We start from the raw sequence: 13,998 nt of genomic DNA, 5'->3' as shown, positions 1-13,998 counted from the left end.
TAATTACCTAATGAAACTTTCCATACTAGGAATTAATTAAATAGGGGCATCGTCTCTGTGACTGGTTGGAAAATACCTCTTAGAGCAACAGGTGTCTGATTCTGCCAAATTAAATGGTGATTACCAAGGAGTTGTGGTTGGAAAGGCATTATCTTAGGGGAGATATAATTGCTACTGTACCTTATTAACCTATGGGAAATAGCAAGACTGCCTGATCCTATTCAATATTTTGGTGGCTCGTCTAGCCAATCAACTAAGCAAAGAAAGAAACTGATGGCTCAAAACAGTTTATGTCAGTTTATCAGGACAGCAATAAGGTAATGGCTATCAATAATATTTTATTGAACTTTAGCACAGACAGTTGTGGTAACAAAATCACAGAAAAAAAAATCACATACTGGCTCCAAATGGTTGCCTTCTCAGGATAAAATCTAGTGTTAAATTTTAACTGTAATTAAAGTAGCATGGGGGTGGAAGTAAAGGAATTTGCAAAGTTAAACCTTATGAGAAATGTTACTGCAGTTAGTGAATCCTGCTACATTAAATAAATAAAGAAGGAGGAAAAGGCCTTCTGCAAGTTTTGACAGTATTTTTTCTTTGCTGTAGCAGGGAAATCAACAATACATGTCCGGAATATTATCAGCATTAGAGAGAGAGACTGGAGGATGAAATCTAGAATTTTATTAAGAGATCTGACAGAATCATACTCACAAATGTATAGCTATAGAAGCCAGGCAAATTTTGGGGATAAAGGCAACAAAAAAGGAAAAATATTCCACACACAAAATATCCCACACATCTTCTTTAGGTTTATCATAAACTGATTATCTAAAGAAAAGACAGTGAAATCGTACAGTCACTCAAATCATTGAAAATATAATACTGATAAAAATAAACGTTTTTACTGATTAAATGTACACAAGAAATTTTTTTTTTCTTTTCCTGAATGACACAAGAACTCAATGCAATTATATTGGTATACACTCTCGCTTCCTCCGCCTAAATTAAGTCTTTTCTTGCTGTTAAATTTGTTTTTGCAGGTCAAGATTATGTCTTCTGAAGGTAAACCGAAAAGAATTCCTCACACTTATAACATGTGAATAGAAAGTTAGAAAGGAAAACATGTAGCTCTACTAATGATAGTAGGTAACTTTCCTCTAGCTTTCTCCAAGATAAGCCACTGGCAGAAATATGGCCTACAAAAAGGTAAGCCATGGTACCTTGCAAACAAATGCATAGCAAAAGAAGTAAAGAGTTGTATTTTAAGTGATTATGATAGTAGGTCAGCCAAAGGGGGGGAAAAAAAAGCCTTCTGGTAAAAACCCAGGCTTTTATGTGCAGGAAAACTGCAACCCTCAACTGAAATTCATATTAAATTATGGTTAATTATTTCATACATGGTATAAGTACTACCAGAATTCCAAATCCAACAATACCAAAGAGCACTATCCCATTCCTGTGGGGACTAACACTGCAGAAAATCTCAAAACAGTCTCACAAACTTCACCAGGGAGCCACATTGCAGATAAACACGTGCCTTCTAAGAGCCTAATATGCCGGGGTTTATCTGGGGGCACGGGGGGAGCTGGTTAGAATTGGAATGAAAGCAGCCAGATTTAGTTTTAGTGCAGAGAGAGAGTATTTTAATAACAGCAACAGATTATACTATAGTAGTCTGACCCTATACTCGTGAAGGAACCTTCAGCAAGTAATAAAAAAAAAACAAACTAAAATTGGCTTAACCATTAGGGCTGCAGTTAAGAAGTGGTCTCAGAGCATGGCTGAGAATTTCAGCTCTCAAGCATGAGGAAAGTATTCCAGTGCAAAGATACTGAAAGCCTTAATAAATGTGGGCTGAAAATACTACATATTTCAAATTATTTGTGCCTGGGAAGGGATGCAACCAGACTCCAGCACAAAGCACAGGGCACTGGTTCCCAAAGAAGGAGAGCTACCATGCTGCGGCACTGAAGGCACATGCCCAGGAATATGTGGAGCATGGGTAATCAAGGCTGGCTGGATCATTGTGGCTCCACCAGAGCAACCTGCTGCTCCCAGGAAAGCAGCATGCAGGAAGGCATCACACAAATGCATTTAAGTGGCCCTGGATGAATAGGAGGAACTTATGAGTGCTGCCTCAACACTCTCCTCTAGCAGGGGCAGCACTGGTGCCACCAGACAGAATGAGAAGAAAATTGTGGCAACCTGGGAAGGAATAAAAGCGAAAAGGCAACTACCATGCAATAACAGCTCCAAAGGGGCTGGAGAAGAGGAAGTGAGGCAAATGAGGTGCTCAGCACTGCATTGGCTCAAGTAAATTCTGCTGTTTATCAGAAAAACTTGCAGCTCAGAGGAAGGAGTGAGTGTGGGCAGGTAGGCAGGCAGCCAGGGGAGGCTGTGAGTTCAGCAGTGCTGTGAACACTCGCTTCTCACACAGTTCATTGCCCCCATCTGTCTGGTTCACACTGAGGCCATGCACACACCTGTGCCAGGCCAGAATGAAGGTACCAGAAGGGCAGGACTGAATGCCTGGGACCTGGGACAAGGCTTGCATATGCTTAGCAGTGCCCCCAAATAAATCCACAGAAAATCACACTCACACTGCCAATAATTTTCTGGAGGAAGCATGCCTGAATTTTTAAAAGTGTCACAGATTCTTGAATGTGAAGGTTTAATAACTGCTTGAATAAGCCTTGTGAACAGGTTTGGCCTAACCATCTCCACATTTGTTATTAAAGGATACCTCCAAAATGTCATATTGCAAAGATTTTGCCTTAAATTGGCCTAAATATCACCTACACAAAATCCTTTTCATGCCTTATCAAAAGCATGATATGGTTCGGGCTTTTATAACAAAACAGGATCCAGGTAGGAAGAAGACAAAAAAAGTGACATTCTAATTATATACTTCATGAAATTATGACATTTTGAAAGCATGAAAATTACTTTGTTTCATAAATAAAATTACAGCAAAATCATTCAGACTCAATTTTACAGTTATCATGAACTACTGGAAGACTGACTGTAAGAAGCAGAATCACAGTTTAAAGAATCAATGTTTTTAAGCTAAAATATCCTTAAGCTTTCAGATGCAGTGAGAATTCACAGTGTTTCTCTTCTTAACAGCATCTTGTTTCATAGGAAAATTTTCAGTCTGCTATCAAGTGATCCCATAAAGCAGGGCAGAACTAATGGCTTTATTAAGTATATTTACTTCAGGCTAAATGGAAGGAGCAATTACATTCCACTTATGCAGGAAAACAGCTGGAACCAGCCGAAGGTACCTCAGAGTGTAAAAGAAAATATAAAAAGGCCTGATCAGAAGCTTGACAGGTTCACTGACTCAAAACATAATGTTAGGGAACTGTCTGTCCAGCTTTGTGGGAAAGGGCCACAGGCACCTGGGAGGGAGGTGGTAAAAAAGCAGCGACACGCAGAAATACACAGCCAAAATATCTGACATGTCTGCTTCAAGAGATCTGAAGGGGGGGGGGGGGGGGAAAGCAAGCAGGGTACCCTTTGTAGGCAGGAAAAGCATCTGTAAAGGAAAAGTCAAGGAGTGGGACTCCAAGAGTTCCACTCTTCTAAGCCTTGGTAACAAGTTTGGACTTTGTGTAAGCAGGAGAATTGCCAAAGAATTGAAGATGACGGTAAAGAGAAGCTCCAGCACATGAGGAGTAATGTGCTTAAGGGTGCCTGGAAACTGTGGACTGAGAACTACTTAATCAGCAAAAAGAAACTAATGTGCACCTGTAAACTATTTAAGCAACAGATGACTTATCTCTCCTACTTACTACTTTTTCCTTTTTTTTTTTTTTCTGCCTTTCTACTCTGGTCATGTCCAGACCAAGGACAGCAGTTTTTCTTGTCCACCATGAGACCATGTATCTTCCTTGCTGTTACAGGATCTGTAGGTCAGCCAGAGATTTGCAGTGGAACTGCTTAGAGCCATTTTCCTACCACAAGTATTACAAAAAAACACTTACAGAATTCTAAACTCTAAAGCTGTATTTCATCACAATCACAAATGAAACAAGGTGACTTTAGACAAGGAGAAAGTGAGAGTGAGACAGATTATAACCAGAGTATGTTCAGATGTTTCTCCTCCTAACAGATGCTTGCAGAGCAAGCTGTAGGTCCTTATTCTTAGTGATGCAATTTTTGGTGGCCTTCTGGGATAAAATAAAACCTATAGAGTCTCTCCCAAGTCCCAAAAAACAGCCAAACAGCCTTTCTTTCTGTCCTTTTTGACAACATGGCCACTCCTAACTCCGCTCAAGAGACTCGCTGTCCCTACATTTAATTCTATGTATTCCCAGCTTGCTGTTTCTTAATTCTCTCCTATCCTCACTTCACATGATGGGAGCCTTTTACCTAAGCTTGCCCATGTGCTCTTGGAACAGATGCTACTGCTCGTTCTATCCCACAGGCTCCATCTGGCCTGGAGCAAGAAGAAGGGAAGAAAATGCAACAGCAGACCTCACCCCCTCTGTCCAGCTACTGTCCTTTTGAAAATGTTGTGTCAGGAACATTGTAAGCAATTAAGACAGCATCCACTACCATCACCTTGGTTCATCCAGGGTATATCCTGTTCTCTGTAAGTAAATATATCACTCTACTGCTTCTGTACAGGGAAGGTGGTGACTGCCTCCAGAATGGCTGCATCAGTCTGAGGTGATGAAGTAAAAATAATTTGTTCTGGCAGGGGTTTCAGGCAGGAGGGTTAAACAAATCTTTTCCATGTAAGTATGTACTGAGCTTATCTGCATGCCTCATAAAGCTCATGTATTTGCTGTAAACTGTCAGTACCAATAGATTAATAACAAATATGTGTGTCTGACAGGAAAACGTGGCAACTGAATCCTCGGTCTTGTCCATCTGTTGCTTGCTATTTGTATAACTCCATATTATAGTATGCGTGTTTAGGTTTCAGCTGCGTGTCGCATGCATAAGTATATATATATATATGTATATATATAGACGTGTGTGTGTGCGTGTGTGTGTGTGTGTATGTATGCACATGAGAGTTGTGTGAGGGTTTAGATTTAGCTGGGTGCAGGAGTGTGTGAGGCTATGCCATCAAACATGGGCTGAGCCCCTCATGGATCCCTGAGCCCCTCATGGATCCCTGAGCCTGCATGGATCCCTGAGCCCCTCATGGATCCTTGAGCCCCTTATGAATCCCTGAGCCCCTTATGAATCCCTGAGCCCCTTATGGATCCCTGAGCCTGCATGGATCCCTGAGCCCCTCATGGATCCTTGAGCCCCTTATGAATCCCTGAGCCCCTTATGGATCCCTGAGCCCCACATGGATCCCTGAGCCCCACATGGATCCCTGAGCCCAGGATGGATCCTGAGCTGGAGGACACACAGGCTGGATGGGCTCAGTCCCGCTCTCAGCAGGGACACCAGAGCTTCCACACACACTCACAGAGTTGTTCAGTTCAGAAGGAACCCTTGGGGATCATTCTGTCCAACCACTGCTCAGGCAGGGCCACCTGGAGCAGGTGGCACAGGAATACCTCCAGGTGGGCTAGGAGTGTCTCTGGAGAGACTCCATGGTCACCCCGAGCATCTGTTGCAGTGCCCTGCCACCCCCAGTGTAAAGTTCTTCTACATTCTGAGGTGGAGCTCCTTGTGTTTTAGTTTGTGCCTGCTGCTCCTCCTCCTGTCACTGGGCACCACTGAAGTCTGGTACTTTCCCCTTGGCACCTGCCTTGGTGATATTTGCATGTATTGAAGGAACACCCCTTGGCTTTTTCTTTCCTAAAGAGACCCAAAGCTGGACTAAACAGGTGTAGCTCTGGCACGTCCCCTCCTAAGGGATGAATGAGTCCAGCCACAGCAGGAGCACCACAGGACTCCCAGGAGTCCAGGGAGGAGCTGAAGCCACAAGGCTCACTGTATCGTGTGTGGGATGGTGTGTTTCATTATTATTTCAAAATAATTTGAAATATGTGGTCTTCTCAGCCTCAGCCCACATTTATTAAGGATCTCAGTAGTGAGAGGAATGACAGATTTGTCTTTACAAATAAGCTGTGGGGCTGCTGGTAGATAAGACTAGCACTGAGAGATAAACAATGGGAAGGATTCCACTGATTGATGAATGAAAAAATATATATATATGTATTTGCCTTTACAAACAAACTGTAGGTTTGCTGATAAATGAAATTGGGTATTGAAAGATGGAAGAAGCAACGGGGGGAAACTATGAATTCTATAAGAATTAAAAATTAAAAGAGAGGGTTATGCATTACAGGGGAATCTTAGGTATTAGGCGTTCCGGGAATTCCGTACCTCTCAAGTACCTCAGCCCACGGGGAAAGAGAGAGGGAAATGCGGCCGGGAAATTAGGATAAAAAGGGAGGAGTTTGCATCCTCCAAAAATTGGAGAATACCCCACGGTCTCTCCTGGTATTCGAATAAAGCAGAAAGGACTCCTCTGTCTCGTTTTTGGACATAAACCTCAGGTGCTTGTGGATTAATTTTCCTGACAGCAGCTGTGCACTGGAATACTCTCCTCATGTTCTAAAGTTGAAATTCTCAGTCGTGCTCTGAGACCACTTCTTAACTCCAGTGCTAATGGTTAGAACCACTTTAGTCTTTCCGCGTTGCGGCGGGCACTCCCGAGTGACCCGGCGCCTGCCGCCGCCGTCCCAGCCCTGTCCCCGGCCCGCCCCTCGTCACCGCCCGCCATCCGGAGCGGCCGGCGCTCGGCGCTCGATTGCGGCGGCTGCTCCCGGCGAGGCTCGGCGCTGGATTGGCGGGGGCTGCGCGGCTCGGCGCAAGATGGCGGCGGCGCTGGGCCGGGGGCTGGACATCAGCCTGGCGGCGCTGCGGCAGCACGACCCCTACATCAGCGGCATCGTGGACGTGGCCAGCCAGGTGGCGCTCTACACCTTCGGCCACCGTGCCAGCCAGTGGGTACGTGCGCGCGCCCGCCCCGCCCCCGGCACGCCCCGCCCCCCGGCAGGGCCGAGGTGTGAGGGTGGGGGACCGGGAGAAGGACCGGGACCGAGACCGGGACGGGGCCTGGCGCCCTCCCCAGCCCATCGTCCCGGGGGGAGTCGCACAGGCGCCCTGCGCACGCTGAGGAGCCCCGAGGGGCCTGGGAATGGAGCTTTGGCAGGCTGCACGATGGAGGAGTTCCACCTGGAGGCTGGGGTTTAGTCTAGGGCTGTGGAAGCTGGTATTTAGCCCGAGGCCGTGGAAGACTGGGGTTTAACCCAGGACTGGTTTTTATCCCAATGCCATGGAAGACTGGGGTTTAACCCAGGGCTGGGGTTTATCCAAGGGCTCTGGGTCTCAGGCCTTCCTCTGCCCTTCTGACACCTATAATAGAACCCAAACATGTGCAAAAGAGTGGTGGAGTTACCGGTGCTAACAGCATTGTTGTAAGATGTACAAATGTTGATTACCTCGGAGAAACTTTAGGTAATAATATTCAGGCTCTTGGTAGATGGTTCTTGGCTTGCTTTAACAGTGAGACCCAGGACCTGTGTTTAAAGAAGCTACCCAGACTGCCTTTTGTGTTGTTTTCCCCCATTTCTATGCCAAACGTCACCCCTGGGGGCAAGTACCCTTTGAAAACTCCTGTCTCTGCCTCTTGCCTGTCCATTGTTGTCAGGTGTAGCGTAGAATTAACCCAGTGCAGTGTTTAATGTCATGGTGTTGTGCCTGCAGCATTTTTGTGTCTTACTTCAAGCCCTGGCTCAGCTGCATGGTGACCTGTGCTAGCTCCAGCCTCTCACCACCAGCCTGTGAAATTTGGTTTAGTTATTTTTTTTCCTGGATTGAGTGAGAGAGGTGTAACCAGTGGTTCTGGTAAAATAGAAAAGGGAGCTCGCTGATGGTAAGCAAAATGCTGCCTTGTATTCAACTTTCTTAATGTCCCTTTTCTTCAGGAGAAGACGGATGTGGAGGGAACACTGTTTGTTTACACGAGGTGAGAACGCTATATTTTGACATACACAGGTGAAATCTCTGCATATGGAAAAGCTGTTTGTGATGGAGCATGGCTGAACGAAATAAAATACTTGCCTTTGTTCAAGGGCAAAAAGAAACTGGAACTGCCAGAAGCAAATGTGGGAAAGAGAACACTCTGAAGGAGATGTGAACTTGTATTTTGTTTAGCACTTCCAAATGCTATTTAAATGTCAGTATGGGTAAACTGTAGAAATATTTTGTGTTGGTTTAAATAGAAAAAAGTGTCTGAACAAAAAAAAAAAAGAAAGAAAAAAGGTGAAATAAATAATTATATGGCTTAAAGGAAGGGAATGGCAGAGCTTTTGAAATACTGTGTCCCCTACATAGGGAACTTCCATACTACTTGTGTCTGTTCTTTTTTAATGCATATTACATCCAACATTTTGGATGGTTTTCATAATTTCCTTTAGCAGCAACTCCGGCTATGGCTTTGAGAGCATCATTTTTTGCACCATTTGTTCTAGCACATGTGTTTGTTCTGTTGTGAAGCCTGCCCTATGCTGAGGTTTCCATGTTGGTGCCCCAACATTTCTCTGTGACTGCTGTTAAAATCGAAAGTTACACAGTCAGCAGGTCTTGCAGTGGCTGCTGAGATGTAACACCAAGCAGAAGGTTACTTTTTCAGCTTTTGTATCAAAGAGGATCTGGTAGGAGAGCTGAGAAAGCAAGAAATGGTTTTGAGAAGTGGATGAGGTAACAGAGAGGCCCAAGAGCCTGTGAGCTTTGTGGGAATGCTGGTTTCAGTCTTTGCAGCTCTCTTGTACCAGCAGTAGCAATGGTCATCAGTAATTTTTTGGAGTTGTTCTCATGTAAGTAGAGATCAGGTGCTGTAAAATTACCACCATGAGAGGAAAGCAGCAGCCCTTTGTTGTGCTGGCACTAGGTGGATGTGGTGACTTGTGTGCTGCAAAACAGAAGCAGTGTTTCCTGGTATGTTGGTCTCAAAGCTCAAGAGCTGACAAAGTGAAATCTGGTCCTTCTGGTATTAGTTATCTTTTCACTTGTTTTTGTTGCCTGAGGAAGTTTCCATTTAGGGCACAGGTTGCTGCCTGGCTGCATTTTAGGCAGTGGTATGGAGCAAGTTGTGAGCCATGAGTAACATCATGCATTGCCCTCATCATCAGTTTTAACTTTAATTTTCTGTGACTTCAAGTAAATGTATGAAGTCCTGTGGAAAAGACATTGCCCGTAGACAGTTTGGAGACCAAAGGTGATGCCTTTGTTTCTTTTCATTACCTCAGTCACAATGTAAAATTATGTTACCATTTTACCTGGGCTGACTTATTCACTGCCCAGCTCATCTTTGTGAATTTGAGGAAGAGTCAAAAAGTCAGACTGCAATCCTAGTAGTACAGGTTCCTGTGTTTTGGTTTCATAGAGAAATCCACACACCAGCAATTAAGCAGAAGTGGCACTTTTCCCAAATGTTTAGCCATCATCTTTTCCTTTATTGCCAAACCTGGATTGAAAGGCGTGTCTCCTGTCAGAATCATGACAGGCTTAAAAGTTTTATCTAAGTGACTTGAAGTGTAATCTCCGTGACTGAGTGTAATGACTTAGAGTCATAGCATGGTTTAGGTTCATCATTTACCAGACATCATTCAGGGATGGAGGAGGACTCAGAGCTGCTCTGGGGCAACCTGTTTCAGTTTCTCACAATGGTGACTTTTATCCTTACGTTTTAGGTGGTGTGGAAAATTCTCTCTTTGATGACTGTTAGTATCAGCAGTTGTTAACCTGAGTGTTGAGAACTTGGCTTGCTCTGAATTGTTTTAACTGCTGCTTTTTAGTCCAGCGAGGAGCTGTAGGGTAGAGGGTGGCATTGGATCACGTGATGCTAATGGTCTGTTTATTTCTCACACATAACGTAGGGCTTTGCCATAATTAAAAGGATTACCAAGAGTCAATTGTTACTTCCGTGGCAACAAAATTAGATTTTTGTAGTATCTCTTAGAAATAAAGAAATAATGAATTTCGAGCTCTACACAACAAGGAAATTGTTGTGATTTCCTTTTTCCTTGACTTGTTCCTTTTCAGATCGGCTTCTCCAAGGCATGGTTTCACAATTATGAACAGACTGAGCATGGAAAATCGAACGGAACCTATTACTAAAGACCTCGATTTCCAGCTCCAGGACCCTTTTCTGCTCTACAGAAATGCGAGATGTAAGTATGTGACACGTTGGGTTAAATACTGGAGTCAGGTTCTCTTCAGTCTGTTCTTGATTAAGGTAGTGCTTAGACTGCAGCATTCAAGGGGTGAAATAGAAGGAATGCATTTTGCTTTTTTGATGTGCTGAAAGAGAAGCATTGCTCAGTGTTCCCTGAAATGCCACTCCACTAAAGCAAGCATTAGGATGTGCATAGGAGTAATCTCCTCATTTAGCTCATTTAAATTGTGGATGTTTGTGGTTGCCTGTATGTGACAGGCTGAAAGAGACTGTGTGTGTGTGTGTGTTTCCTGAGTACACCTCAGTCACTGTTGGGAAGTCTCAGTGTAGTATTTCTAATCTTGATACAAATGCAGCCAATTCAAGCCCTGTGTTCTGCTGCAGAATACTGTTCTTAGAGCATGTTGGAAGGCAGGTTGCTTCTCAGCTATTAGGCGTAACTCTTGACAACATAATGCTGAGTCTAATTTAAACCCCACTGAAAGACAAAGTTATTACTTTGGGCTTTCTGTTGATATTGCATGATTACCTTTACATAAAAATTAGCAAGTGTCAGGCAAGCTCAGAAATGAGTGGAAGACAAGAGGAAGCTTATTGTGCATGCAGATCTGCATACAGACTGTTACAGTGTGCAGGGAGCAGTTGTAAGTCCAGTTTGTAGCTGTGCTTGGAAGCAGAGCTGTAGTACCTGATCTGGGCTTTGTCCTTTATTCATAAAAACAGATTGCAGAAATGGTTTATGTGAACTGTGATGCTCAAGTGTTCCCTCTGGATGAAGTAAAGGCAAAAGCAATCTGTGGCTTGCAAAGCAGCCTGATTTGATAATCTGCTAGACCTTCTTATTTCATAAACTAATTTGGAGTTGGGAAATACATCAAGAGGGAATCCTGTTGTTCACACACGCTATGTGGTAGAAGCATTCTAAAGAACATTCTAAATAGCCTAAATGAAACTGCTGTTTTTGAGACTATTTGCCAGGTTGACAAAGAACTGGAATACAGGAGGAGACTGAAAAGAGTTGCAGACATCTCCAGGCTAACCCAGACTGTGCCAAACGTTAGGATTTTAAGTACTATGGCACCTTTTTATCCATCTGATTTTGAAGGCTTTTTCATGTGTAGCTGTAATCTTGTTTTATGTATGTATATACCAATATATATGTATGTATATACCAATATATACCTTTTGAAACCTGATCTATTAATTTTTCTTTTTTGTTGACACAAGTGGTATAATGAGTAATTAGAAGTTGTAATTCTGTGGTGACAGAAAATACGTTTTTAGTCTGATTACTGCACATAAATTGTAATTTATTTTTTTACTAAGAGAAAACTGAAGGGTTGGGGGCTGTAAACTTTTTTCACTAAGAGATGTGATAATTTTAGATTTGCAGGGTGTCAAATATAAGTAGCAGCCTGTGGTTCTGAGCAGGATGCCTGGTCTATGGATCTGATTTTTACCAGGGTTAGCTGTTTGATCTAACCATGGGTAAATCTGTACCTCTTAGTTGAATTGAGGGTTTGGTTGTCTGAGAGCAGACCCATGTTTGTTTTACTAAAAAAACCCTATAAATTCTGTCACTCTGTCAGGTGAGTTCTGGTACAAGGATAAGTTACCTAGATGTTTATCTTCCTGAAATATTCTTACAGAGGCTTAATTATTATTTCTTCAAGAGAACTGAAGGTTTTGATACTTCAAAGGAAACAACTTTTGTTGTTTTCTTGTTGGAGTCATTAAGTCAAGAGTCTCTCTGAATTCTGTTTTCATGAAGACATCTGTTTCCAGAGCAAATTGGAACACAGTTTTTACCAACCTACTTGGCTATTCCAGGTTTTCTTTAGGTTCCTACAAATAGTTCATGTGGTGATTTCTTCACTGAGTTGCAGATACCTCTTGCCCTTTCTTCCTTATTTTATTTCAAAGCCTTTGCAACATAAAATAAAAGGATCTCCTCAACAATAAGTATGAATTTTCACAAGGGTCTTATCCAAACACAGTTCTGAATATCCCCTTGTCTTTTCTATATGAATATTTTCTTGCTTTTATGCTTCATTGTAAAACTTACTTTTATAGTCTTTTGTAAAACTAAGGCTTGAGGCTTATTCCTTGTTAAATGAAGTTTTCATACAAAACTGGGGCGTTTAGGCCCTTATGTTGTAGTGTTATTTTTACCTCCCACTTTCACATACTAACAAGGAGTACTCAGTAATAGCTGTTTACTTGGCAGAACAGTGGACAATTTGGCAGTAATACTTAACGGTATCTGGAAATAAATTATCTTTTTCTAACGTGTTGTTTGACTTGGTGACTTCTTAGGCTGTTTTTCATACATGTTAGATCTTATTAGATCTAACAAAACTAACAATTTCCTCTGTGTTTCTAATTGCTGGCCTGCCCGTTGTTTGTTTTTTTTTTTCTTTCAATATTCAAAATTCATTTTGTACAGCTGAGTATCTCTGGCTGGTTGTATCACACAGTCTGAAGTAAGTCTTTTTGCCAGCAAAAGGTGGTACTTCTGTACTGGACAAGCCCGACAACATTTTGTCCTGTAACAGCTATCCTTTTGTCAAGCTTGCTTTGTATCCAATATATGAGCACAACAGAAAAAAAAAATCCAGAATTATACACAATAAATGTAAATTTAAAAAATGCTTAAAATTAAAAGGCATATGCCATCTTTTTTCTCTTTTTTTTCATATTTCTTTTATTATTCCATATGATCCTGGTCATCTTAAGTTGAAATATTGTCTAAACACCATGTTGGAGGCACAGTCTAATCCCAGGACTTTTCAGGCTAGATTTGGGATCCATTCCAGTTAATGTTTGCACTGGTCCACTATTTCACAGCAAAGTTTTGTTTGGGAAATCTGTTAGGGTAAAGCTGGGGTTATTCATTTCAGAGCCAGGAGGGAAGCTCAAATCCCTTTTTATTGCCAGCAGAAATCTTTGTCCACCAAGGAAAAGAAGGTTTGTGGATCAAACAGGCAATTTTCAAAGTGACCTTTAAACTTCTATAGTTAACTGCAATTTTAGATGCTTGCTTTCTGAAAGCAAGACAGTAGTTCTGGTTTTGTTTAGATAATATGATCTAATAATTTTAAAGATTTTTTAAAATTTCATGAGTTATGTATTTGACTAATCTTAACTACATAATTATTACTTTTTTCATTCATTTTTGTTGATAGTTATTGGGAAAGCCAGTGTTCAGAGCCTGCTGCTTAAGCATTGCTGCTGATTGATCTGAGATAGTTCAGAAGAAATACATAGCAGTAAATTATTGATTAAATTACCTTAATTTTCTCCCTTTAGCTATATAATAATTACAGCTGTTCTCCACTTTCTACTGTACTAGGTGTTTATGTCTGTGTGCTGGGCTAGGGAATTATTTCTTGATTTCACTCATTTACCTTTCCATCACTGAATACTGATTTTGATGCTTACAGGAAATAGGGAATTTGGGGGATATTAAGTTGCTTATCTCAGATCTGGCTTCACCTTGAGCATTTCAGCTGCCAAGAACACAAGATCCTACCTTAAAATAGTATGCTAATTGTGACAGTGATCTGATACAGGTTAATTGGGTGCTTTTCTGCTATATTGAGTGAAGAAAGAAATTGTGTGACACGTCAACCAATATTCTCTGACAGTTCTGTACCTATTTGGATATAGAAGTTACTTTTCACTTCTGTGCCACACTGTAGAAAGGGCTTTTCTCATGTCATCTCCTAAGCGTGAAATGGAATAAAGACTTCCTAGTCTTTTTATTTCCTAGTGAAAAGTGTCTGCTGAATTTGGGCTTTTGCAGAGGTTCAGCAAGTGGTACAAAAGCAGAGCAGACATGC

The 13,998-nt window shown here is 42.1% G+C and overlaps 2 protein-coding genes across 3 annotated transcripts in view; one reads left to right on the top strand and one right to left on the bottom strand.

Moving 5' to 3' along the window:
• The window catches only part of CACNA1C (calcium voltage-gated channel subunit alpha1 C), a 445,763-nt gene that overhangs the window by 426,881 nt on the left and 4,884 nt on the right, over window positions 1-13,998 (bottom strand). The window lies entirely within an intron of this gene.
• Window positions 6,790-13,998, top strand: part of DCP1B (decapping mRNA 1B) — a 38,319-nt gene continuing 31,110 nt past the window's right edge. Inside the window, exons 1-3 of the mRNA XM_062491896.1 lie at window positions 6,790-6,924; window positions 7,905-7,945; window positions 10,024-10,151. Of these exons, the coding sequence (XP_062347880.1) occupies window positions 6,790-6,924; window positions 7,905-7,945; window positions 10,024-10,151 (304 nt within the window). The remainder of the gene's footprint in view (window positions 6,925-7,904; window positions 7,946-10,023; window positions 10,152-13,998) is intronic.

This window comes from Cinclus cinclus, chromosome 4 (genome assembly GCF_963662255.1).
Source record: "Cinclus cinclus chromosome 4, bCinCin1.1, whole genome shotgun sequence".
Taxonomy (NCBI): domain Eukaryota; kingdom Metazoa; phylum Chordata; class Aves; order Passeriformes; family Cinclidae; genus Cinclus; species Cinclus cinclus.
The sequence above is the reverse complement of the archived record's forward strand: the minus strand, read 5'-3'. Positions and strand labels throughout refer to the sequence as shown.